The 27664-nt window shown below is 36.8% G+C and overlaps 1 protein-coding gene across 40 annotated transcripts in view; it reads left to right on the top strand.

Annotated features, from left to right (window-relative positions):
* Positions 1 to 27664, top strand: part of NFIB (nuclear factor I B) — a 494444-nt gene that overhangs the window by 419675 nt on the left and 47105 nt on the right. For all 40 annotated transcript variants that reach the window (XM_051857860.3, XM_070052215.2, XM_051857855.3 and 37 more), the window contains 2 exons: positions 5712 to 5832; positions 7672 to 7790. In XM_051857860.3, the coding sequence (XP_051713820.1) occupies positions 5712 to 5832; positions 7672 to 7790 (240 nt within the window). The remainder of the gene's footprint in view (positions 1 to 5711; positions 5833 to 7671; positions 7791 to 27664) is intronic.

The following is a 27664-nucleotide window of genomic DNA, read 5'->3' as shown; positions in this document are numbered from 1 at the left end:
GGACAAAATCTTAAGTAATATATTTTGTCTGATTTTTAAAAATCCTTCAAGTGATCAAAACTTTGTTGTACAAAAATAATTTTGAGATTGTGTTGATTGCCATGTTTTCGCTATTCATTTAATTCACTGTTCTCTGTGACCATAGATGGTCATTTATATAAAAGGAAGTGTGATTAATTAAATGTACTCAGTGTTGTTATGATAACCCACATAAGTTTCCTGTAGATAAGTGCTTTTTCATTTTACTAACATTTTGGTGGGGGTTGGAGATGTACAGGATATACACACTAATGTGCAGAGTGTGGAGGGATGCAGAAATTAACTTTGCAGATTGTTGTGGGATGGATATAGATAGAAAGCATTGTTATCCAAAACAATGTCCAATTGTTTTAACTGGCCACCTCACCTGAGACACCATTCTTGGCAGGCCGGATCAGATTTTTCTAGGCTAAGTTCACCTGGCCAGCTACCTAAGCAAGGGGAAAGTTCCTTGATTAACTCTCTCATTTACTACATGCGTGTGCAGACATACTGAATGCATTGAGTCTGTTGGAGGAGGTGACGCTTTCCTGCTCCCTTCTCAGCCTTAGCTTGTTTGTGTAACTTCAAATGGTAGCTTTGCACCTCACACTTTATGAGAAAGCATTCCCAGTTTAGAGTGATGTATTCAGGTGTTGCAGTGGCACTCTGGTCTTTGTTTAAGTTGTGTTTCTCATGTGGTGCAAATTAAGAGGTCAAGAATCAGAGTTCTGATGCTCCAGAAGGAGTAGAGAGGGAGTGAGTTACTGAGGGGAAGAGTTAGCAGTAGCTTCAGTGTTGTGAAGAAATTTCCAAGCTGGAGGCTGAGTATCCATTCAACCATAATTTCTCAAATAGCAAGATTTCTGCAGTGGCCAAGGACATGTACTTGTGTCTCAGGGAGTAACACATAAGAACATTTAAGCCCTGAAGTAACATTCTTCCTGGTATAGTTCTGGATTCCATAAACATATGATGCATGGACCTCTGTCATACTTGGGGAGTGTAGGAGATAACAATCTTAGTATCTACTTCTCTGTATCTCCAGGGTATGGATTTGCTGGGCAGGCAGATTCTCGTGATCTCTGTTGCCCAAGACAATGAGCCCTACCTGGTTTTCCAGACCAATATGTGATAGACAGAGAGGCCTTTGACATTTGAAAGTTTTTAAGTTTTTTTAGTTTTAGATTTGGAAAGAAATATGCCTGACTTATTCATGAGCGCATTGCAACATCATGTAAAGGAAGAGGCTCTTTCAAGGTGTGTGTGTGTGTGTGTGTGTGTGTGTGTGTTTGAGTCAATACTACTCTTTAGCAGAAAGGCTGTGCTGCTGCAGTTGGGAGACTTATCAAATTATTTGCTTAAATTCGTATTTCACTAAGTTCCCTGATAGAGTTTCATCCTTCGTATGAGAAGGGCAGTGGAGTCGTCTGTCAGAAAATATTTATTTAGTACCTCATTATGGATAATATTACGCTAAGTGCTATCGAAAGAAAACCACCCTGAGAACCTTCAAAAGCCCAGAGTGATATTTTGAAAAATCTGAATTTAAAACATTAAAAAATAGATTGAGAACACCTTTCTTTAACAGCTCTGAAAAAGGATAACACCTCAGTCATTTCTCATTCATACTGTCATCTCTTAGAAGTTTCTAGGTTATTTGTTAGACCTACCATTACTAATTTGTAATTAGTACATTAATTATCTATATTCATTCATTAGTTAATTTATTCAGCAAACATTTATTTTCTCCTCCATATATAAATAGGTGTCTCTGAAATGCTTGAAAACTTATTCTCCTAAGTGTTTCATGTATCCACATTATAATCTTGTTTACACAATTGAGCTTCATTGTTTATGAAATAAGGGTTAAGTAAACAGAAACTTCACACAGCCCTGATGCACACACTCTGACTTCTTCAGGGTTCACAGTATGTTAATAGTTTCTGTCCTCTAGGGTTTTATTATCATATGACCCACTAATGTGTATGTTGACTTTAGCTAATGAAGCTATTCAGTTTTAGGATAGTGATCTCTCCGTTGAATGATATTATCTCCATCTTTAAAGTTGATTTAGGATCAGCTTTTGGAGAGAGGAGAACAATAAGAGAGATTAAGGGTTGGCTTCTAACCTTTAGAATCTGAGGTTCTTTGGCGTTTCATCTCTAAGAGGACATTGGCAACCTCTTAAACATGATTTGCAATGCTCAGCTTCTTACAACTCTGGGGAAGAGGTGCTAATGCTGATCTTTGGTCTGATGCAAGTTCTCCCTGAGGCTTTTAAATAGGAAGAGCTGATGGCGACTTGCTGTTCTCACACACTCTCCTTATCATCAAATCCATTGTGTGTTTGCTGTTTGAGTATTTTGGCCATGTTTGTTACTAATCTTCCTTTTCTTCCCCCTGTAGTCTCCCATTTGGTGTCAGAATTCATAGCAAATGTTTATAATGCTTACATATAAATCTGTAGACAAATTATTTTTATTTTTATCCTGATACTCTGGACTAATCCTACTGGGAAAAAAACATAGAAAAAATAAAATTTCTGAAGATTTTTTAAATTATTATTTTATGTTAATTAATTAGTTACACCCAGCATGTTTATGGCCAAGCAAACTGTACTGACTGTGGAGTCATATGTATTTAATAGAAACTACCATCTTTGCCCATATATTGCATGATCATAATAAATTTGCAAATAATTTGATATAACCTGTACATTCCTGTTAGTAACTCTGGCCTTTGAATTCTATCCATTGTATACATTGCTGTTAAAGGAAGCCAGATTGCTTTCTTAACTAGTCTTTCAAATGCTTTCTCTAGTACATACTCTACTTCTAATGTCACATAGAGCATGGTTCTAATAATAAATTTTAAAGTATGTGGTTACTCTGGGATTTCTTACCTTGCATTTTTTTAACCTCTGGGATACCCCAAGCCACAACAAACAGCTACATTTTAGCTGTCTAAATAACTCAAGCCACCCGACGCAGTTATTAATTGCACATAAACATTATCTGTGTAAAAGGAAGTTAGCGTATGTGATATGAAATGAACAGTCTAACAGAAGGCAGAAGCTCCAGAAATTTGGAGCTGACACTTCTCATGTATATAATGATTCACTTCAATTTTTTGTAGGAAAAGAGAGATAGTCATTGCATATTCCTTGATGACTTCCCTGTAATAAAACATGTGCCTCTTGATCATCTGTTCTGAAAAACATTTTACGTTAACCTCGGCCTGCTTGATACCAAAATGCAACTCAATTTTTACACATTTAGAATACTTATTAAAAATTCTGGGTAAGAAAAATTCCTTGAAAAATCTGTGATCTCTTTGGAATTTTATATTCAACATCAGGCAGTTAGGAGAGGGAAAGATTAAATAAGCCATGTGTTCTTCAAGTGAATCTCAGGGGCCTTAGAATGTTGTTGCCAAGCCCCAGGACATACTTTCCCTCACGAGAGCTCTTGAAAACCTGATTAAAACAGGTGGAGAAACAGAAACTATTCATAAGCAGTATTTGTCCTTTGACAACCAATTGTCTGGTCTCTACTTTGTGTAGTTTTTCTGCTCCAGACTGCTCCTACAGTAACTACTGTTTCCAATGACATCCCTTCAATACCATACTCATTCTCTGTGCCAGCTGTGGCTTTTGCACAGGTTATTGGAGAATTCAAGGCTGTATTGGATTCTTTCCCCCTTGAAGTCATTTAATGATCATGTCATTCATCTGGACAGTTTCATCGTACTATATTATTCTGGTATTTACATGTTTTGCCTGAGAGTTTTATTTGTACAAAATGTTGCCCAATATGTTTATTAAGGACAAAAATATTCTGAGACTATTTTGTATCCTTTACAATACCTGCCAGTACTGGGCACAATCAATATCTTGTTGAATAAACAAACTTTTAGCAAGCAGGTACATTTATATGTCTTCTTCTTTTAGCACTGTTTTGAATTGCTTTGTCTTGCTAGCTAGCCCCTATTACACACTAGGTATATTACTGGGCTTTTATCACTTCTTATCTTAGTTCATGCTCAACATAATCCTATGTGGTAGGTTATTATTATTCTCATCTTATGGTTTAGGAAACTGAGTCTGAAAGCCCATCAGTGGCAGAGGGAGTTCAAACTAAAAGGCTGTTTACCTCCCAAAACTGTGTTCATTGCAATACAACATGCTGTCTTGTAGATTTATTCAAGATGTCTAAATATTTTTTTAATTTGAATATATATAATCCAGTGTACAAAAGTACAACTATACACAAAAACTTTTCTTCTTCATATATGAGTAAATTCAAACATTAATTTTTCACATTAGAACCTTATAGTATAAAACTGCCTAAATATATTTCAAATTACTTACAAATTTGTAGTATAAATTTTCTTTTAAGAAAGGCATGCCTCAGAATCAGCTCTTAAGGCATTCGGATCCAACTAAAAAGCCCAGGAGAGCATTTCAGGCATGGAAAGCCGAGACACTGTGGCAAAAAATGATCTACACGAAGGATCTCTGTGAATGAGATCCCAGAGGAAAGAAGGGACCATCAAAGAAGGAGGTTCCTTTCTCTGAAGGGAGGAGGGAACTTCCACTTTGACTATGGCCTTGTCTAAATAAGGTCAGAGTTTGTGGACTCAAGAGGCTTCCATAGCTTTGGCAGCTCATGACAAGAGCCTTGGGTGATCACTGACGTCATAAGTAAGAGTGTCGATTATTAAATCAACAACAGGAGTCACTGTGCAGTTGCTCCCCACGTAGAACCTCTGTCCTTAATGAGTTGTACTATGAGAATTAACAGTAAAACTAATCTTCAAACAGTACTTTATACTTTGTGTGTCTGTGTGGGCGAAAACTGTTGAAATCTTTACTTAGTATATAAAGATAATTAAAAATAAATCTTAATGAAGAATAGTATGGGAGAGGGAGTAGGAGGTGGGATGGTGGGCATGGGAGGGTGAGTATGGAGGGAAGAACCACTATAATCCAAAAGTTGTACTTATGAAATTTATATTTATTAAATAAAAGCTTTCAATTAAAAAAGGGCATGACTATTGAATAAAGCTTACATTCCTGTATGAAACTGCATACATACTTTGAAAAGAAAACCTTGGCTTTTATTCTATATTCACAAATTTCACTTATATACCTGCCCTAATACAAGTCTTTATATGAAATAATTATAACTGAATTTCTAATTTATTCTAATATCAGTGTTGATAAGGTTAATAAAATAATAACCATTGGTATTTATTTGTAAAACTCTTTTGTATTTAGTTATTGAACATTGATTTGATTTTTGAGAGCACACTTAATGTAAGGCAACTTGGTGCTGAGCAACAGGAGTCAGATACTGTTTCCTGCAAGACCTCTGTCTGTAGAGCAGTGGGGTGATGGAGGTAGTGGCAACTGTTTCAGAGGGATTAGTGAGGGAGCTTGGCAAGTGGGATTAGGGAAAGTAGGAATGAATGATTATCTCTGAATACCCTCGATTTCTGAATTTGCACAGCAGTATGATGGGAAAGATTCTAGTTCCTACCCCAGGATATGGCGGGTATTAGAGTCTTAAGGTAAAGAGAATTTTCCGCAATGTTGTTCAGAAGCATGGAAAATATTACATTATTACATTGGAATAGAAATGACAAGTGTGGATGCCATTCCCAATGTTTCTGTTCATTTTATTCCTCAGCGCCCATAACCCAGGGAACTGGAGTCAACTTCCCAATTGGAGAAATCCCGAGCCAACCATATTACCATGACATGAACTCTGGGGTTAATCTCCAAAGGTCGCTGTCTTCTCCACCAAGCAGGTAATTGAAAAAGGAGCTGCTCAAGTTCTCAGCCTACATGCAGATATACATATACATATATATATGTGTATATATATAGATATTCACACACATATACATAGAGAGAGGCAGATATGCAGGTGGTTAGGTAGGTATGCAGGTAGGTAGATAGGTGGGTAAGAAGAGAAATAAAACGATTTTTGCTAATAGTATGCAGATTTTGAATCTTTCCTAATTAAATTTCTTGTGATATTTGCAATTAAATGTCATTATCCAAAGCACCTTTTAAAATCTTTGTTGGGGAAAAAGGGAATTACGAAAATTAATGTGATTTTTATCCTGTTGTATGAAATAGTCTTCTATGAGTTAGCCAATTCTTTTGGTGACTTTGAAAATGATGTTGCTATGGCAGTAATCCCTGGCTTATAACTGGTCCAACCTGGTAACTGTTACCCTTAATACCACTTCCAAGCTTGGGATAATGAAATATCAAAAGTGAAGTGTATCATTTATCTAACCTTAAATTAAAGTCCTTATGCTAGAGCATAGTTTTCCAAAGTGTTCAATTAGTTGATAATCTTTGACTAATTTAGTTCATTCTCAGTTATCATGAATGTACTGCCTGCTCTGCAACTTGCTTTAGCTAGTATATGTTGGGGAGGCGCTAGAGTGAGTTTTCTTTGCTTTTAAGTCCTTTATTGGCATTCTCATTCTGTCTGCTGATATTCCAAGTGTAACCTTCAGTCAAGATGGATAAGTAGTACAGATGTATTATTTTGGGTGTTTTTTTTTGAGTTGGGTCTTCACCATTTCAAGACCCATCTCCTTTCCAGAGTGATAATATACACTTATATAAAATATTAATATATAAAATATATTATATTGTTAATATATTAAATATGCTCTTATATCAATATAAGAGCATCACAAATTCCAGAGCAAAGCTGTTTAATCTTTTCTCTAGGTATTTGCTTTTTTAAATAATTGAGGTGAACCATAATAATAATTGAGGTGAAGTTTTCTGTTTGGCTTGAATTTGGCAGTGCCTTTTTTACATGGTTAATCTTTAAGAATAAAGGATCAGTACCCCAGTGTTTAAAGAAAAATTAAGAATATATGAAATAGTTTATAGTCAGCAAAATACAATACATTATTATTATTATTAATTATAGGGTTACTATTGCTAATTACTATTTTAAGTATATTCTAAAGGTCAGTTACATAAGAGTGTTACATTTAATAATTTATTTAATCCTCTCCGCCATCCTCCTTTGAACTATGTTTTATTGTTTCCATTTTACAGATGACTAAACTGAGTTTAGAAAGGTTAAAGAGCTAACTAATAAGAACTAATAAGTGGCCTAGTCAAGATTTGATAATAGGTTGTCTGCTTTTGAAGCTCTGTTCTTTTCTACTCCATTAACCTATCTTTGAATGAATAGGAAAAGTTTACATTGTCAGTGGCAAGTGCTATACAAATGAACATCATTAATATCAGTGGCAATTACAATAAGAATAAGGTACAATCACAATTCTGTCACAATTTTAATACTAGTAGACAGATCACATTAAAAGTTAATTTTTTATTGCTGAAATTTCTCTGTGAATACATTTGAAAAGATAAAAAGTGTAATGAACACTTTACTTGTTTGGTAGGAGAAGGTATAAGATAGTATAATAAATGGTATAAACCACTGGAGTTATTTGCTATTCCTGTTGATATTTTGAATACTTGGAATGATTCTGAGATACTGTTAACTTCTTTTGTATAGATATTTCCGCAGTAAGAATCTTCTCAAGTCAAATGCTATACATCTTCCCAGAAATCCCAGTAATATAACTATTGTCATATTTTAACAGCAAAAGACCCAAAACTATATCCATAGATGAAAATATGGAACCAAGTCCTACAGGAGACTTTTACCCCTCTCCAAATTCACCAGCTGCTGGAAGTCGAACATGGCATGAAAGAGATCAAGGTGAGTAATAAGGAGATTCTTCCAGGACCTCAAAGTAAAAGGTCGGCCCTTTTCTTAAGTTTTATTTATCCCCAATTCCATAATTGAACCAGCGTGATATAAGGGAGGGAGAGATCCTTTTTACCCCTCTTAGTTCTTTGACTGGATTTAGGAACTCGGTTACTGTAAGAGGGGATTCACAAGACAAGGGTACCCAAGTTTTGTTAGTTTTTCCTGCACATGGAGATCTTCATATGAGAATGAAGTCCAAAGAAATGACCAAAGCAGATGCTTATATACATTTTAGACAAAACAAGAAATCCATGAAGAAATGAAAGGACAAGTGGATCTCCAGCATAAGGTGGTAAATTCTAGGGATGTCGTGAACAGATATGTGGGAAATAGAAGCTAGTGGAAGGTATGGTTAGTTCTTTATTCGGTTCATTGCAACCGGACTTCCTAGTCTCTGATGATCAAGCCATTTTCTGGCCATGAAATGTGAAGAACAAAAAAACCCTTGTGGCTTCGTGCATTTAGGAAAAGACAGGCCAGACAGCCCTTTCTGAAGTTACAGTTCTGCAAGTAATTTCAGCTTGAAATAATCAATTTGTGAATTTGGTATATCTTGAAATGGCATGTCCTTAGCTCCTTCAGTGGATTATATTCACGGAATGATTTCAGTAAAAATACACATGGCGCGGGTCGCACACAGCCATTCCCAACTTCCTGCCTCAAGTCAGCCCTTGGCTGTGATTTTGTGTCTTCCCCTGGCCCCACCCTCTGCACTCTCACTTCTTCACTAGTTAAGATCTCAACATGTCAAAGGAGAGCCACCTTCCAGGTCTGCTTTCTCCATGAAGATCTTTCACTACTCTTCAGACCCTAGGGTACTTGCTATAAAAACTCTGAGCAGCCAATAAAGGGGTTTTGAGTAAGGAATTGACTTTGGCCAAAAGGGCTAAGCGAAGATTGCTCAGCATACTCTAGAGCTCCTTTGTTTCACTTTTTTTTTAAATGCAGATTTGTTTTAAAGGACACTTTTCAAAAACATTTTTATTCTGCTGACACAAAACCTTATTTGCATACATGTGCACATACCAACAGACATCGCAGGTTTTCTATTTCCATGCTTTCTAGTCTTCCTCTGATTGTGAGAAAGAAGAATAGGTATATATGGTGCGCCACATTAAAACGAACAGAGAAAAAAGAGTAAGTCTGAGTCCATAGAACCAAATAATATCTATTTCTTAAAGTTACATCTCTCCCTCAAAGCTTCCATAGAAGTGAGTCGTATTTTATCTAGAAAACGTAAGCAGATTGACTCTGTTCCCAGCACTCTCAGGGCAAAATCAGAATTCCCTCAGAGGACTGACAGGCCTGGCCTCCCCACACTGCAGCCTCCGCCAGTGCTGGTCTGCTGTTCCAGGCTGGCACTGCAGCCCACTGCTTTGTATCAGCTTGGAAATGCAGTACCCAGGACCATCCTCTCTGCAATGCTCTTCTAACCCCCCCAGCTAGAAAATCCTTCAATTGAGGAATTTCAAGCTAAATTAGGCCTTCCTGTTTTTATTTCTTGACACCCATGACTGTTCCTTCATTGTACTCACAATATGTAACTCATTTATTTAGGGAATTAATTGTTTAAATCTGTCTCCACTGTGAGGGCACAGACCTCTGTTTCGTCCGTTACTATAATCAGCACCCAACACAACACTTGATGCACAGTAGTGGCAAAACAAATATTTGTTGGATAAATGAGCCATTGATAAACAGAACCCAGTCCTGTTAGTGAGGACAAGAAATATTAGAGACTTTTACCAGGCTTGCAGAAGTGAGAATAAAAACAAAACCCTCAACCCTTTATATTTTATTGCTTGTTTTATATTTTATTGTCAGTTTATTCCAAAGTCATGTTTTCCCTGTCACAGATTATTCTGGAAAGGCTTCTACTGGTAATAATAACAACACTGTGAACGTGTGGGAATGGATGTATTGTTCAGAAGTGTAGGTGTTCTTTATCATAGAGAGTGTCACTTTACTAAGAATTGATTCCTCTTCCAGCCTGTTGAATAAAGCTGATCTCAAATCATATTATAAAACATTTTTGAAAAGTAGAAGGGAAACTGTCATTCTTTCTCTTTGTAAAACTGTTATATTGTCTCCGTAATTTTCTATTGTCAAGATGGCTAGAATTATTGGGGAAGTCTGCAACTGCATATTATATTGAGAGTAAGAAAGGATGTTCCATTCTCTAGTATGCCTAAGAAAAACTCTGTCACTTTCATTCTGAATATCCTGAAGACTTTGTAATTCACATAATAAGCCATTGTGGAAAGAAGACTTCAACTACAATGGAAAAATGAGGGCAGTACAGTACTATCTTTATAAATTTGCTAAGCCCAATGCAGTCCTTTTGTTCTTAGAAAATTGCCTTTTTTTTTTAAATTTGAAAAACAAAATGCCCCATGGTTGCTCTTGCCCATCTTCAAGTGTTCTTTACATTTACCTACCTGCCAGGAGGGATCTCTGGAGAGCATGTATTGCGTGCCACTCCTGTATTTGTGATGGCTTTGACAGGTCTAATACTTGTTTCTGCACTAACTGCTGCTAAGTAACTCCTAGGTTGATCACAATATGCTTATATTTATAAATGGCAAAAAATGCATATAACCACTTTTTTTAAAGATTTTTTTTTATTTGAAAGGCAGAGTTACAGAGAGAGATAGGGAGAGAGAGAGAGAGAGATCTTTCATCTGCTGCCTAGATGGCCGCATTGGCCGTTTAGTCAAGATCATAAAATAAATCTAAATTCATATAATGATGTTTTGCAGTTGGTAGTTGTTTAATGAAAAATGCTTTATTTTAGCATATTACAAACATAATTGATTGTATATTTGTCTTTTGAAAACAAAATGGTTAACATTTATCATAAAAATTATAATTTATAATTTTACAAAATACAGGCATAAAATTTTTAAACACTATTGAATAGTGCTAAACACTTAATTGGGGCCATGTAATTTGCTTGAATTTCTTCTGATGAGTAGTGAAATAAATTATTTTTAGTTTATGTTCTTTTACACATAAAGAAGGAAAGAAAAAGGAAAATAGCATTGTACCATCAACAAGGGGCTAGAGAGCAACTGCTCAGTCCTTCTTAAATTTTAGAATGTATCTCCTTTCTTTGTCTCTTTGTATGAGTCCCCTGGTCCTAAACTTCTGAGTGCTTCCACCTAAATTAAAATTTTTCTTTTTTAAATTCTATTTTCCATAATTTAAGATTTTAATTATTAAATTAATAGAATCAATTTCAGTCTGTCAATTTGCAGGTTGAAAATTTCTTTTATTCCAATATTTACTCCACAAAAAATTCCATTGAGATACTATCTGTCTTGAGTTTTTTTCTATCTGAGTTGTATTAGATTTAATTCCTAGATAATGTACTTCTCTTGAAATGGTTAGAGTAATCCTTTGTAACTTCTGATTTAAAAGGAAAAACAAAAGATGGGACATGGTTTTTTTCCTCTAATTCAAATTACTTTCGTGAGACTAAATTCAGTTTTATTTCAATGATCAGTTTAATAGATAAATTATATGTTTGACATTTGGAATAATTCTTTATCAAAGTTACTTTGCCATTGCCATTCTAGTGGTCATTCATTCATCTAAGTATGATTGTAGAACTCCTGGAACATTATTTAACAGACGTTTAGTGATCAAAATACAGTAATGCAGCTGGGAATTTCTTTTTTTTTTAATTAATTTATTTATTTGAAAGTCAGAGTTACACAGAGAGAGAAGGCGAGGCAAAGAGAGAGAGAGGTTTTCCATCCGCTGAGCTGCGCCGATCCGAAGCCAGAAGCCAGGAGCTTCTTCCAGGTCTCCCACACTGGTGCAGGGGCCCAAGTACTTGAGCCACCTTCTGCTGCTTTCCCAGGACATGGCAGAGAGCTAGATCGGAAGTGGAGCAGCCAGGACTGCAGGCAGTGGCTTTACCCACTACACCACAGCACCAGCCAGCTGGAGATTTTTAAATGAAAAATCAGCTTCTTCATCTGATGTGTGTTTAAACAATTTATAGTCTTAGATAAAATTTAAATTCAAAGACTTAATATGCAATAAAATTTTATTGATTTCTGCACATTTAGAATTTGAGATAATTTGGCTCAAGTAATATTTCTCAAATCCCTATTATATGCAAAAATTTTTGTAGACACTGAGTACACAAATATGGATAAACCAAGTTTCTGGCACTTGACCTGCTGAACAGAAAAAAAAATTTTTGCTATTAAGAAAAAAGTCTTAAGTGTGAAAGTCACTTGTGGCCAGCGCCGCGGCTCACTAGGCTAATCCTCTGCCTTGCGGCACCGGCACACTGGGTTCTAGTCCTGGTCGGGGCGCCGGATTCTGTTCCGGTTGCCCCTCTTCCAGACCAGCTCTCTGCTGTGGCCCGGGAGTGCAGTGGAGGATGGCCCAGGTGCTTGGGCCCTGCACCCCATGGGAGACCAGGAAAAGCACCTGGCTCCTGGCTCCTGCCATCGGATCAGCGCGGTGCGCTGGCCGCAGTGCGCTGGCCGCGGCGGCCATTGGAGGGTGAGCCAATGGCAAAAGGAAGACCTTTCTCTGTCTCTCTCTCTCTCACTGACCACTCTGCCTGTCAAAAAATTAAAAAAAGAAAAAAGGGGGGACTTCACAGAAAATAAGTAATATAAGCCGAATTATGAGGAGGCTGTCTCTATGGCTCTGAGATAACTTATTTTTAAGCACAAATGAGACATAAAACTTTAAATAAAATAATTGACATATTAGTAAAAACTTACAATACTTGCTATATTGGTATGTGATTATAATTTTAACAGTAGTTTAAAAAACTACACTGGGATCTCAAATAGACAATAATTAGGTACTGTGTTCTGGTTGCTGTAGTTACTAGAAAATAAAGCACTATTTTAAAAAAAAAATTATAATTGAGGCTGATGTTGTAGCATAACAGGTAAAGCTGCCATCTGCAATGCTGGCATCCCATAATGGGTGCTGGTTCGGTTTATGTCCCAGCTGCTCCTCTTCTGAACCAGCCCCTTGCTAATGTCCTGGGAAAAGCAGCGGAAGATGGCCCAAGTGTGTGGGCCCCTGGCACCCAAATGAGAGACCCAGATGAAGCTCCTGGCCTGGCCTAGCCCTGGTCATTGTGGCCATCTGGAGAGTGAACCAGCAGATGGAAGATCTGTCTCTCTCTTTCTCTCCCTCCCTTTCTGTAACTCTTTCAAATAAGTAAATCCATCTTCAAAAGAATAAATAAATAAAAATTAAAAAATATATAGTTGTATAAGTAAGTTTCTACAGCAAGTCTTTCTGAGGCTTTAATGTATTTCTAACTCATAATGATTTCTAACTCATAAAGATATCTTACTAACTATTCTAGTTAGTAAGATAGCCTTAGATGTACTAAATTTCAGTTTGCACTTTATAGACTTCTGTTGGATAGCAAATGAATTAAGCCAAAGGGCCCAAGGGAACACTGGGTACTAGAGAGTAATAATGCCCATTTAGTATCATGAGCTTAATCAGGAAATAAACAACAGTAAATAGGAACGTGGCAGCATGCTGACAGAACCAGAATCAGAGACCAGCATTTCTTAATGAGAACCTAAGGTTGTTAATAGATGTGCTAGATATAAGAGTTGTCAGCTAATTTTGGACTCTTCTATTTTAACAAAAATTATTTTTATTCATGAATGAGTATATAGGATATTTAATATAACACTGTGTCTGTGAATATTCAGGAGTGGTTATTGGCTGGACATGTTTATTATGTTTCTAACTTCAGAACCTTTTATTTCCATCGAGGAATCCCTAGGGAATGTTAGTCCTAGGTTCAAACTTTGAAAAAACAGTGCTGTAGCCCAAACTGAAGTCTGACAAATGATGTAATTTCGAGATTTCTCAATAGTTGTGAGAGCTGAGTGAATAAGCAGTGTTCATAAATGGTTGAATATCTACTATCTGGGAGTGATTAACATTTAGTGAAGTCTTAAAAAATGGCAGGGCACACAGCTTCATAACTTCACTGGAAGAACTTTAAGCTCCCTTTGGGGACCTGATAGAACACCAACAATTCCTTACATTCCTGGTGTTTGTATCACAAGGATTAAATAGCAAATGTTCAAATATCAAATTTTTGAACCAGAAAAAAAAAAATAAGAGAGAGATACAAGTGCTTTTGATGGATAAATGTGAGGAAGATCTGGTTTGCATTTAATATTGAAGCACAATTTTTAAGTTCCTTTGTCTAGCTTCTTATGGAAAAGAACACAAGTCAAGAGCCATAAGTGAATCTCCATGCCCTATAATGACGTTGGGAAGAAAACTTCAGGGACATTTCCATCGCAGTATATTTTATTCTCATTAACTACACTGCAACAGTTGAAGCCTCATAACATGAGCATCTCCAAGATATAAAAGAAAATAACAAATTATTGGTGAAGGCTTTTGCCAGAATTCCTCACATTGCATACCAGTTGACAAATATTTGTCTTCCTTTCATGAGTTCTAAGAGTAGCATTTTGGATGGGGCAAATGTGTATATATTCTAGAAAGGCTGGAGCTGATTATCCTGGGAAAGTTGTACTCATATTTCTGTGCTCTGGAGCCTTCATGATTTGAAAATAGAGTATATTGCAGAAATTCCACAGTAGAAAATTAATTTGAAAAACAACTTTCTGTTTAATACCAAGCTTCTAGATTGATGGAACCTAACTTAAAATAGGGTAAGTGGCAAACTCATTGGACACAGGATCATAGTGTGCCATACAATGTTTCTTGGCATAAGAAACAGTTTTATTACAAATCCTTATACACGTTGATTTTGTGTTTGGTTTATTTTGGAGCAGTTTGTAAAGCTAATGTCTTTTGAGTAAATAGACTAAAAATATCACATACAGTAAGAAATTGATTTTTCGAGTACAGATAAAAGATTATTAGAACACTTTGTGAGACATAATTCATGCTTTTTATGTTATACCTAAACAGTCCAAGGATCAGAAAGCCTGTCTTGCCCAAAGTATTCAGCTAATTAGTGATGGGGGATCTATGTCTTCTTTTTTAAAGACTTTCTTTTTCTTTTACTGTCATCCTACAACCTGCTTAGAAAATCAGTATATATACTTAGCTATGTAGGGATAAATGCAGTAGGAGAATCTAGACCCTGCTTCTCAAGTTTGGGTAGACAGACAGTTTTCCTGTGGAGCTGCACTTAAAATTCAACTAGACCTTGTAGAATTCCAGTGGTAGAAAAGAGGTGAATTTATGAGTTTTTAAAGATCTGAAGAGTAGTCAAACAAAGTTTTGAAATGCTAAAATATATATCTTTAAAAAAAAAATCCAACCTCAATATTAGTGGCAAAGTAAAAGATTTTTGCCCCCCCCAAAAATTGGAGGTATGAGGGCTTTTGATGGATAAATATGAAGAAAAACTGATTTGAAATGAGAGTTCAAGCACAATTTTCCAGGGAGCTGGATTGGAAGCAGAGGACACGACTTGAACCAGCACTGCAGAGAGCAGCTTAACCTGCTGGGCCACAGGGCTGGCTCCATATAAACTAATATCCATGTTCAAATTCCCCAGAGTATCTTAAAGTTTGTTTTGTTTTAGTCAGGATCCAAATATGGTCCGTATATATTATTGTTTCAGCTTCTATTCTTTTATATTTATTATCCTCCTCCTTTTCTGTATCATTTATTTATTGAGGAAAGAACATAAATTTTAAAAATATGTTCAGCAAATACATATAAATGAGGAAACCAAGATCCACTGCCATTTGTGGCTTTTAGTGAGCACCTACTGTCTGTCAGATGCTGAGCTAGGTCCACATGTATTTTTGCTTTTGAGTATTACTAAGACCCTTTCTCACAGTTTATTAAATTGATCATGACAGTGTTTAAGAAACTTGACATAGAGACATAGAGCACACGGATGACAAGTAGCAGAGGCAGATGGGAGCCCCTGTCTGTCTAGCCAAAGAAGCCCATGCTCTCATTAATACTGCATAGAATGCCTCACAAATAAGTCATCATAACATTATGTTTATGGCTTTGCAAACTAATTATAAAGTCTCTATTATAGTTTTCTTTTTCTTAATGCATGAAACTTCAGTACTGATAAATGCCCATAATTTTGTAGTGATTCATGGGCTCCTCAGAGATCTGTGAGTGGAGTCCTTGGGCTGAACTCAGGTTGAGAATCCATTGTACAATAAGATAGTGTTAATCAATAATCCTAATGTCCAGAATGCCATTAGTAGAGACGTGTGATATATACCCAATTTACAATGAGCTACACATGTCAAAATATAAAAATTAAATATATAGTTATTGCCATGTATATTTATTGTTTTAGTCATTTTGCCTTTTATCCAGAGCACTATACTTTTGATCAGGAAACTCTAAATTCTGGTGTGCCTTTGACAGATCTCTTAATTTAGTGAACCTTGAGTTTTTCCTTCTATGAAATAACAAAACTATGTACTGAATTTCCTTCAGGTCCCAGCACTTTTTATTTTAAATCAACTAGAGCCAAAGAATCTAAAGATCTTCAGGACAGATTGAGCATTCCTCATTCAAAAATCTAAAACTTTTTGAGTGCTGAAAAATGCGAAATTAAATTCCATACCTGACCTCACGTAACCATTCACAGTCAAGTGCAGTGTCTTGCAGGTGCAGTGGAGATATTGTATAAAATTACTTTCAGACAATGTGTGTAAGATGTGTATGAAAAACAAGTGACTTTCTTTTTTTTTTTAAAGATTTATTTTTTATTTATTTACTTGAAAGAGTTACACAGAGAGAAGAAAAGGCTGAGAGAGAAAGAGAGAGGTCTTCCCTCCGCTGGTTCACTCCTTAGATGGCTGCATTGGCCAAAGCTGCGCCGATCCAAAGCCAGGAGCCAGGAGCTTCCTCCAGGTCTCCCGCTTGGGCCATCTTCCACTGTCTTCTCAGGCCATAGCAGAGAGCTGGATCAGAAGTGGAGCAGCTGGGTCTTGAACCAGCACCCACATGGGATGCTGGCACTGTAGGCGGCGGCTTTACTCGCTACACCACAGCACCAGCCCCAAACAAGTGACTTTCACACTTAAGACTTGAGAGTCTCATCCCCAAGATATCTCATTATATAAATGCAAATATACCAAAATCTTAAGTCTGAGACCCTTCTACTCAGAGTAATTTTGGATGAAATGTACCCAATATGTACTTAAACCTGTAAGCTTTCATTAACGTGGATCTTTTTGAGAACTCAAAATTTTTTTCTGTTTCTGAAATTACTTTTCGTGTGCTTCTTTAAACACTCAGATTGAATAACAATAATTGGACTGTTTATGTGCCTAGAGGCCTTATACCTGAGGAATGCACAGTTTTCACAAATACATGTCTTGTCCTGCACCATTCTGGTTCAACAAATGATTGACAGAGATTGAGTTATTATAACAGAACCTTGTTATGGGATCAGTGTCTCCTACTTTGAAAACAAATGACTCAGCCAGACGGCAACATTTATTTTCTCTAAATGACTAGGGATGTAGCAATAGGAGACCATTATCCTGTGACAATATTCTGTTTCATTGACATTATCTCGCAAATGTAATTGGTCCATTACTAAATAGAGGTTTTGTTACTGATCAATTTCACGTGATTTCTAAAACCATTAGGATAATAAATATGCCATCACGGTAATTTCATTGACAGAATGTTCTTTTTTCTTCATTTACATTTGTTACAGGAAGAAAATACAGTTTTAGGTTGAACTTAAAAACACTACAATTTATGACAATTTTTGCCTACTTTTCCATTAAGAGAAACAGACTATTATACAGAGGCATCATATTTGCATTGAGCTGCTGAACTGGTGACCTTAAAATTTTTGTGATTTTTTTTTTCCCTGTCTCACTAACCCACATCAAATCATAATTGCTCCCAAGCAATTAGTTTACCACCTCAGTCTAATGATTTTATTTGAAATAAGTTCCAGATCATTTCTAGGACTTTCCTGTAAATTCACTAAAGTAACACATCAGTTAAATCAACCCTAACCATTACCAGCATGGATAATAACAGCATTAGTAGCAACTGAAACCTTGAGATGTCTTGTAGCATAAATGTTTCTAAATGCATGGCTTTTCCCCAAATGTTCTCCTCTAAAAACTCATCTGTAATCTTGTTAAATTAGAACTCTTCCAGTATCTTTCTGACTTTTACAGTTAAGGTTACGGTATTGATTTTATTTTATAGTCCATGGCTTTCAGATGCTTAACACTAATCAGCCTCCATAGCCAAGAAGTTTTCCCCTGAGGCATGGAGAAGAGCAGCTATTTACCTAGGCCAGTGTTTAATAAGCTACTAAAATATACTTCAAATCCTGCATCATAGTTCCGTGTTCTCCCCCTTTCAATTAGGCTTACTGACGTTACTCAAGACACTTTATCTGTCTGCTTGTTAAAATGAAATTGCTGATGGACAGAAGCATTTTAAAATGTTTTTAAAAAGCAGTTTTCATTTATTCAGTAGTCATTCTTTTAGCACTGTTCTTCATTATTCAAAGGATTTTTTAAAAAATGTCTCGGGAAGGTGTTCCTGAGCTTCAAAGGAGTTTGAGCTCTAACTTTTGTGTTGGGTGTTGGTGTAGCCTGGAGACTTTTTTTTTAATAGAGATGTGATAAAATAGGGACTTGTAGTAACTTGCAACTTACTGTATCTTGGGTTAAAATATATGGTGAGAGACTTAACTATCACAAAATGTTAAGTTGCTGAAGAATATAGTAATATTTTCAACTACAATTAAATAACTGAATAAATAACTCAGTGATCTAAGCAAGAATTTTACTCATATAACAAAGACTATCATACTTTCTCCTTTTAAAAAGAGTTGATTTTATTTTTAAAAGTTGAAAGATCAGGCTGGCGCCGCAGCTCAATAGGCTAATCCTCCGTCTGCGGCGCCGGCACACCGGATTCTGTCCCGGTTGCTCCTCTTCCAGTCCAGCTCTCTGCTGTGGCCAGGGAGTGCAGTGGAGGATGGCCCAGGTCCTTGGGCCCTGCACCCGCATGGGAGTCCAGGAGAAGCACCTGGCTCCTGGCTTCAGATCAGCGCGGTGCGCCGGCCGCAGTGTGCCGGCCACGGCAGCCATTGGAGGGTGAACCAACGGCAAAGGAAGACCTTTCTCTCTTTCTCTCTCTCACTGTCCACTCTGCCTTTCAAAAAAAAAAAAAAAAAAAGTTGAAAGATCAGTTGGAAATGACATCTTATCTCCTTAACATGGGTTGCCATTTTCCCCAGAGTTATTTTAGAACATGATAAATATAAATATGTATTTATAAGGAGATAGTTTATTTTAAAAAAAATGTTATGTATTGGGGCCAGCACTGTGGTGTAGCTGGTTAAGCTGATGCCTGCAGCACTGGCATTCCATTTGGGCATGGGTTCGAGTCTTCTCTGATCCACTTTTGATCCTGCTTCCTGCTAATGTGCCTGGGAAGGTAGTGGAGGATAGCCCAAGTTCTTGAGTCCCTGCACCCAAATGGAAGACCTGGATGTAGCTCCTGGATCCTGGCTTTAATCTGGCCCAACCCTGGCTGTTGTGGCCATTTAGGGAGTGAACCAGAAAATGGAAGTCTTCTCTCTGCCTCTGCTGCTCTCCCTCTGTGTAACTCCACCTTTCAAATAAATAAATAAATCTTAAATCCTTAAGAAAAAGATGTATTTGTTTACTTGAAAACATTAGAGAGTGAGAAGGAGATGCGCGCGCGTGCATGCACACACACACACACACATACATGAGAGAGAGAGTGAGCAAGTGAGCTTTCATCTATTGGTTTACCTTCCTGTTGGTTGCAATGGCCACAGGGACCACAGGCTTCTTCCTGGTCTCCCACATGGGTGGCAGGGGCCCAGATACTTGGGCCATCTTCCCCTGCATTTCCCAGGCCATTAGCAGAGAGCTGAATCGGAAGTGGAGCAGCTGGGACACGAACCAGCACCCACATGGGATGTAAGCATCCCAGGTTGCGGCTTTACCCACTACGCCACAATGCTGGCCCCAAGAGATAGCTTCTTAATGTGGCAGCTAATTATTTTTTGAATCATCTGGCATCATCTTCAAACTACTGTAGTGGGATTAGGTCCATATGTCTTGTCATAACATTCAGAGCTTTTTGTTAATTTGGAGTGTGTGGAAAGGACTTATTCGCACTTGCCACACAATCAAAATTTTATATCTAGAAGAGGCCTCAGAAACAGATATTCCAATATTCTCTTTTCTTCACTCTATTTTTCACAGATCACATTGTTTTGTCTTTATCCAGCTAAATTGCAAGAGTTAGATTCAAGCATTTCATTTTACATTTTTGCAATATCCAACACCTAAGACCAAGAGGAAGTATTTTCTTACTGTGTGATGTTGGGTGTATAACAATATCCAATATTGTCAACCCAAGTTGGAAATTAGTTATTATATTCTCATTTTACTCCAAAAATGTGTATTTTATAATTTTTATAATAAAAGCAATAATTATTTATAGGTAATTTAGAAAAATAAGCTGTCACTCCTATTAATATTTGACTGTATAACATACTAGTCTGTTTTCCCCTATGTTTTACTCTGTATTTTCTGTATAGTCTATTTTTATGATATAATTTGCTTAACAGATTTCAACATTTTGCCATATTTATTTCATAGGTAGATATATATACTTACACATACTTAGTATTTTTCTTGAAAATAGACATATTAATATCACATAATGTAGGATTCATGACAATGATCATAAAGTAAGGAGAGAATTATATATATAATATTATTTTATAGATGGCATAATTCAGTGAAGACAATATTTATAACTATATACCAAATAATAAGACACTGACAAGTTTTTTATTCTCACTCTATAAATATTAACTCAAGTCAGCATATGAAAGATGTATTGTATTCTCATGTTTATTGCAGCCCAGTTCACAATAGCCGAGATATGGAATCAACCTAGATATCCATCAGCTGATGACTGGATAGAGAAAATGTGGTATATATACATGATGGAATATTACTTAGCCATAAAAATAATGAAATAGTGACATTTGCACATACACAAAAAAGAGATGGAATTGGAAGTCATTATGGTATGTGAAATAAGCCAAAGCAAGACATGTATCACATGCTTTCTCTCATATATATATATGTATATATATATTCTATTTCAATTATGTATATTTTTGCACTAAATTGAGCTTGCCTGATATATTGTATTTTGTAAATAAGTATCTTTTTCAGGGCTGGCGCTGTAGCTCACTTGGTTAATCCTCTGCCTGTGGCGCCGGCATCCCGTATGGGCACCGGGTTCTAGTCCCGGTTGCTCCTCTTCCAGTCCAGCTCTCTGCTGTGGCCTGGGAGTGCAGTGGAGGATGGCCCAGGTGCTTGGGCCCTGCACCCGCACAGGAGACCAGGAGGAGGCACCTGGCTCCTGGCTCCAGATCGGCGCAGCGCCGGCTGTGGTGGCCATTTGGGGGGTGAACCAGTGGAAGGAAGACCTTTCCCTCTGTCTCTGTCTATAACTCTACCTGTCAAATAAAAAAAAGTACCTTTTTCATCCTTAACTTCTAATGGTATTTTTTAAAATATTTATTTATTTGAGAGGTAGAGTTACAGATAGTGAGAGGGGGAGAGAAAGAGAAAGATCTTCCTTCTGCTCATTTGCTTCCCAAATGGCCGCAATGGCCGGAACTATATCAGTCTGAAGCCAGGAGCCAGGAGCTTCTTCCAGGACTCCCACATGCATGCAGGGGCCCAAGCACTTGAGCCATCTTCCACTGCTTTCCCAGGCCATACCAGAGAACTGGATCTGAAGAGGAGCAGCCAGGACTAGAACTGGCACCCATACAGGATGCTGGCACTGCAGGTGGAGAATTAACCTGTGCCACAACTCTGGCCCCGCTAATGGTATTTTTACCATGTCATTGAATTTCCATTTTATATTGGATGCATAAAATGCTACCCATTGGCTATGCTATAAATTTTTAGGTATCTATTTTTTCCATGAATGTTTACATCATTTCTGAGTGTTTCTGTTACAAATAAAGATATGGTGAGCACCATTGAATATAACTCTTAATGTTTAAGCTGGTTAATTCATTCCAGGCTAGTTCTTTTCACTGTTCCCAGTTCGTATCATACTGCCTATTGCCAAGTAGAAACTCGGTGAAATTTTATGAAAGGAGTATGTCTTATTGTAGAAGCAATGCGTGAGATCTTGTGTCCATTTCTAAATCTTAGGGTAAATATTGGTGTGGAATTTAGAAAGGTCTCACCAGTTTACCTTCCCATTAGCAGTGCATGAGCGGCTTCTCCACTGTCATACCCGTGGTACTCTAAATGCAGCACCTGGCTCTGTACACTATTGTGAAGCATGCTCTCTGAAATGTATCTGTAGGACAGCCTGGATGGCCATTTGCACTTCATTTAAACCATCAAGGATTACACCATATCCTTATTCCCCATGGGCCATGATATCTCCATTTTACTGGGAAATAAATGAGCAATTGAGATGGTACCTGAGAGACAGCACAGAGCTTTGCTTAGTCTAATTGATCTTTTTCCTACAGAATGCACTCCCCCACCATAAATGCTTTACCTTTAGGTAAAAGGTACTAGAGTAAGAACAGGTGTCATTTTCCAGAAGGAGTAATAGAAATAAATAGAACAAAGCTTTGGGCTGGGATGTGAGTAATAGATGAGTTGCTGCCTCAGTATGGCCTTAATGATTGTGTTATTTTACATAACATTCATTCTACTGTAAATAAGCTGTAAGTTTTCCTCTCCTTTTAACATTATTTACCCCATGGCCCACCCAGGAAGAGAAACCAGGGCCTGTGAGCATTCCATTGGCAGAACCTCATCTCTGCCTTCTTGTCCTCAGAGCACAGGGACCAAGTTGCTCCCCTGCCTGTGGACTCTGGATTTGTGGCCTGGAGTAAAAAAATAGCAGGTCTCAGCTCCAGAATTCTTCCATACTTTTGATAGTGTAGCCTCTTATTTATTTCAAAAACATCATTACTACTTTAAGCAGTTCATTTCCCCCCATGTTGTCTTGCAGTTTCTACGTAATATTTTAATGCAAGGCAAAAATGCTCTCACTCAGCTAATGCTCATTTTTCACATTCACACTGTGTGTTTCTTGAATGAGTTTCCGTGCAGTCACGAGGACCTGTGCCTTTGGTCTCTGAAGAGATTTTCAATGGCCAGAGAGTTTGTAACATTACAGCACCTTTCAAAATCTGTAAAAATCTAAAACCCATTAAAAAGTAAGAGAGAGAGAGAAGAAAGGAGGAAGCAAGGAATGAATGAAGGAAGGGAGGGAGGGAACCTGGAAAACTATGAGGGGATATCAACTTAATAAGATTTGTCAGTATCATATAATCTTGTCAAATCCCAGTTATTGGGCTCTCTGCATGCCGTATGTTCCCACACATGCACATTCCTTCTCTGGCCTGTATCGTAGGCAGAGGGTCGAGGTTAACAGAAGTCTCACAGCTGTTGTCGTTGCACCTTGAATTTTCTTCTCTGCCTTAATAAAGGGGAAAAAGAAAGAAAGAAGAAAAGTTATTGGAAAATATTCAGCAGCCTGATACAAAAAAAATAAAAAGCCAGTAAATAAAGGAGATATTTCTAACAATGATTATAACTCTTTAAACACTGAGCAATAAAACTTATTTTACTGGAAAGGAAGAGAAACCAACAAATAGTGGCTTATATCTAAAAGGTTCGTTTAGCTATGTCTACAAGTATAGCAGGTAAATAAGGAGAACAATTTGGGCATATTTAAAAGAATTGGACATTTCAACCATTTTGGTGCAATTTGTTTGTTAACCAGATGGAAATGTATTTTTCTTAATCATAGGACTGGCACCATTAATATATTTTAATTTAATGTTATGGTATGATGAAAATAATAGCCTTCAGAAGTTCAGTATTTCTTGTGTACTCTTAAATAATTAATTTGAAATGGTTATAAATCATGTGTTATTAGAGAGAAGATAGGAATTTTTTAAAAGGAAAAATTTTTTTTACATAGGCTATAGAAATATGATTTGTAGGCTGAATCTACTCACCTTATTGGAAAAACTAACATATTGCTCTAGTATATGTGAAAAAGGAGCAGGTGTCCCAGGCAGGCAGGTGTGAAGGTGGCTGTTTGAGCTTGCCCTAGATCAGTAGTTGACTTCAGTGCATTTCTACTAACAGGTGGCTAACTGATTGGAGTGCCATGTGACATTTATCCCAGGAGCGGCTTGGATGACAGGCTGCTGCAGACTGAGGAAGGGGTCTTTGCTTTGATGAAGGAATTGCCAAAACTCATGTCTCATTAGTGTTTCCTAAGGTTCTTTGGAAGTGAACAACAGTTTAATTAAGGGCTGACGTAAACACGTTTCTGCACACTTTCCCTGCAGCATTTTATCACATTAGAATTGATCAAAATTGTTGCCTTGGGCTGACTTGAACAGATATACATCTGGAGCACCATTTGTGCAAGCTGCCGGAGAGTCGAGTACATACGCTGTGCTTCTCAGTGACTCTTCCTTTGTAGATGAAATTACCTTGTTGGGAGATGAGTTGATCTAACTCTTTATTTGCTTAAGCTTTTATCTCGTTGAAGTGATGCTGTGACATGCATGACACATCACAGCTTAGGATGTCTGTATGTGACAGTGCTCCTCAAAATTATAGTGTGGCTTGTAAAAGTTATATAACTTGATTTTGCAAAGTGCTTATTGAAGTATATGCTTAAGTCTAAATGAACCAAGTTCTATCAGTTAGCCTACTTGAACTTTTTCTTATGTGGTGATCTTTTATTATGTATTTAACTACACAATTCATTACTAAAACCATAGCTAACTGTCAAATTATAAATCTAAACACAGGCAGGGGTACACACTGAAGAATAATACCATCAATGTGCAGCTTCTTAAAAATGTCAGTTTCTCTAATCTTAAAGAATAACCTTTTCTACAATCTGATATGAAGATCATTCAAAATGTTTGTGGGAAATGGAATTCAAAGGTAAATTTATCTTATTACAATTTTTTTTGAAATCCATGCATAGTGGTTTCATGATACACATTTTCCATGAACTTTTTGAAGTACCTTTCTATTATTCCAATTACAATTATTTAATGGCATTTTGTCTTTAGTGTCTGCTCTGTCTGGTGCACTGTAAGCACCCCAGGACAGGCCACAGGTTATCTTATTTATCATCTTGAACCTTGTGTGGGGCCATGGCTCCTTGCACTTGTTAGGAATTTGGTGATTGGTTTTGTTTTCTCTCTTTGCTTTACCTTTAATTCTTGCTTTCTACTTCTTTCTTTGCATTCAACTCAGTAGGTCTTATCTGGTGATATCTGTTCACAGAACATGGCTTTTAAGGTATGCTGGCTATGGTTAGTCCACTTATCTTCCATTACTCCTTATCACTTCACACTATAGACTCTCACATGCGAGATTCTAAAGTAAGCTTCCTAGACACCCCGCCTACTTTCTCCCTTTACTCTCACTCAATGTTAGATTACTTTCCCATTCTTTTCCCAAGTGCGTGATGTTCCAGTCTCCACATATCTTTATGTCTGTGATAAAATCATCTTTTGTAGGAGGTAAGATATTTGTCCACTTTTGAAAAAAGTTATACAAGGGCAGGCATTTAGTCTAGTGGTTAAATTCCTACTAGTGCAGACCCTGGGTGACAGCAGTGATGGCTCAAGTAACTGGGTTCCTTTCCATGCAAATGGGAGATGTGGTTGAATTTCTGATGCCTGGCTTCACACTCAGTTGATGGCCATTGTGGGAACTGGTGGAGGCAACTAGCAGAAAGAAATGTTCTCTGTAATTAATAACATTTTTTAAATATAAACATTGTAAAAAACAAATGAAAAAAATCAAGTAACAAACGAGTCAAACACAAGATCATTAATGAAATCTAGACTTCAAAATTTCCCAGTAGGGATTACTTAAGGAGAAAATAAGTTTGTTCAATGGATAAAATATCATTTGACAGGTGGAATAAGCAAGTAAAAAACCATAATTTTCTAGCATAAATGGCCATCAATTGCAGAAAATGACAGAATTAGAAATAAGTTCCTCCTGTCCCCCCTCCGTGGTGACCATAAGCAAGTTAGTTTAACTAGAATAGAAATAAAATGGAATGATGGGGTCAAATTATATAGATGTGTGGTGCCATGGTGGATCTTAACCTGAGAATGATTGTTGGAGGGATAGAATTCCAACAACTGTTTTTATAATGAGCCATAGTGAGAGGACCTGGAGAAAACTTGAAAGGAGATTCTTGATTCATCCAGTTGCAAGGGAAAAGAGCCTAGTGGAAGCTAGGAGAACTGAAAATTACAGACTGTTTGGAAAGTCTTTCCCTCTTGCTATTGATTCATTTGCAATTGTTCTTTCCTGAATTAAACTTAATTTTTTTTTTTTACTGATTTCAAGCCCTCATGGGTTTTGCTTCTTTGTCATCATCCACCAGCAGTTCCTGCCTGCCTCCTATCAATAGAAATTTCAGCTGATCTTTTTTTTTTTTTTTACCATCCCACTTCTCTCTTCAGCTTCTTTACTTTGTTCATTAATCAACTTATACATTGTTAGATTTATATGTTGTTATTTAACTTGTTATGCATTTATGCATTATTCACCTTATAGTCAACTTAAACTTCCTATGTATTATTCTTCCTGCTTAAGAAACAGTAGATTGTGAAAAGCAAGGCATTTGTTTTTCTTCACAGAAATGTAATTTAAAATCATCTCGTTTCTATAGCCATTCCTCAAACATTATTTTTCTGTAGCATGTGAGTGCATTAAAAATAGAAATGATATCATCCTTCAGTTTGGCATGAAGTCTACTAGACTGCAGACATTCAAAATAAAATTAAAATCCAAACAATACTAGTTTGGCTCATGGTTACAACTTAAGAGATATAAACTCTACCTTTACTTGTCCCAGATAATTGACCTTTCCTTCCTCCTGCAGTTCACTGAATTTTTTTTTTTTTTTAATTTGAGAGCATATTCACTCAAATTCACTCAAAGACTCATGTATTCCTAATGCTTAGGATAGGGCCTTCTGCATGCTATATGGCAGTATATGTTTATTGATTAATAGCACTGAAATAATTTGATTTAATGGGAAAACAAAGACAATTAAGCCTACATCTTAATTTTACCATTCTTTACCTGTTTCTAAGGCACATCCTTTCAGTCTGGCCTGTGAATCTTCCCATTTTATTTTTGTTATAAGTTACTTTTATTGTTTGCAAACACAGTCTGTGGTCCCTTTCACAAGTTGAACACTGATAATTTTTATTCTGTTTCTGTTGTGTTGACCTCTGTAGACCTCTGGGTGTTCGGAACATGAAGGTGCCATCATTATTATTAGATGCATGCTTAAAAGAGAACCAGAATAATAAATAGTCTCAAAGTAATTACACAATAAAGCCAAGTGAATCATTTTGGCTAAGAAAATGCAAAGTATCATTTCTTAAAAATCACGTAATCACCTCTAGAATTTCTATATAACACCCTTGATTTATGTGCCTTTCATAAAAAAAGAGACTCATGTGAATTTTTCTGGGATTAATGGAAAATTCTGATACAATTATGGTGGTTGTAGTTGCCTTAATTGATCCTCTTCTCCAACAGAGACATAACTAGAATGACACTATTCCGCTTTCAAGCTCTGATCACGTTCAGTTGTTTTGAAATGCTATATCGTTTTTGCTGTATTATGTATACTGTGGAGTTTTTAAAAACTGATTTACTCAGGTTCATTTTATATGAAATTTATATTTAAGCACAGGCAAA

Source organism: Oryctolagus cuniculus, chromosome 1, assembly GCF_051225735.1.
Source record: "Oryctolagus cuniculus isolate XC-2025 breed Fujian yellow rabbit chromosome 1, ASM5122573v1, whole genome shotgun sequence".
Lineage (NCBI taxonomy): Eukaryota > Metazoa > Chordata > Mammalia > Lagomorpha > Leporidae > Oryctolagus > Oryctolagus cuniculus.
The sequence above is the reverse complement of the archived record's forward strand: the minus strand, read 5'-3'. Positions and strand labels throughout refer to the sequence as shown.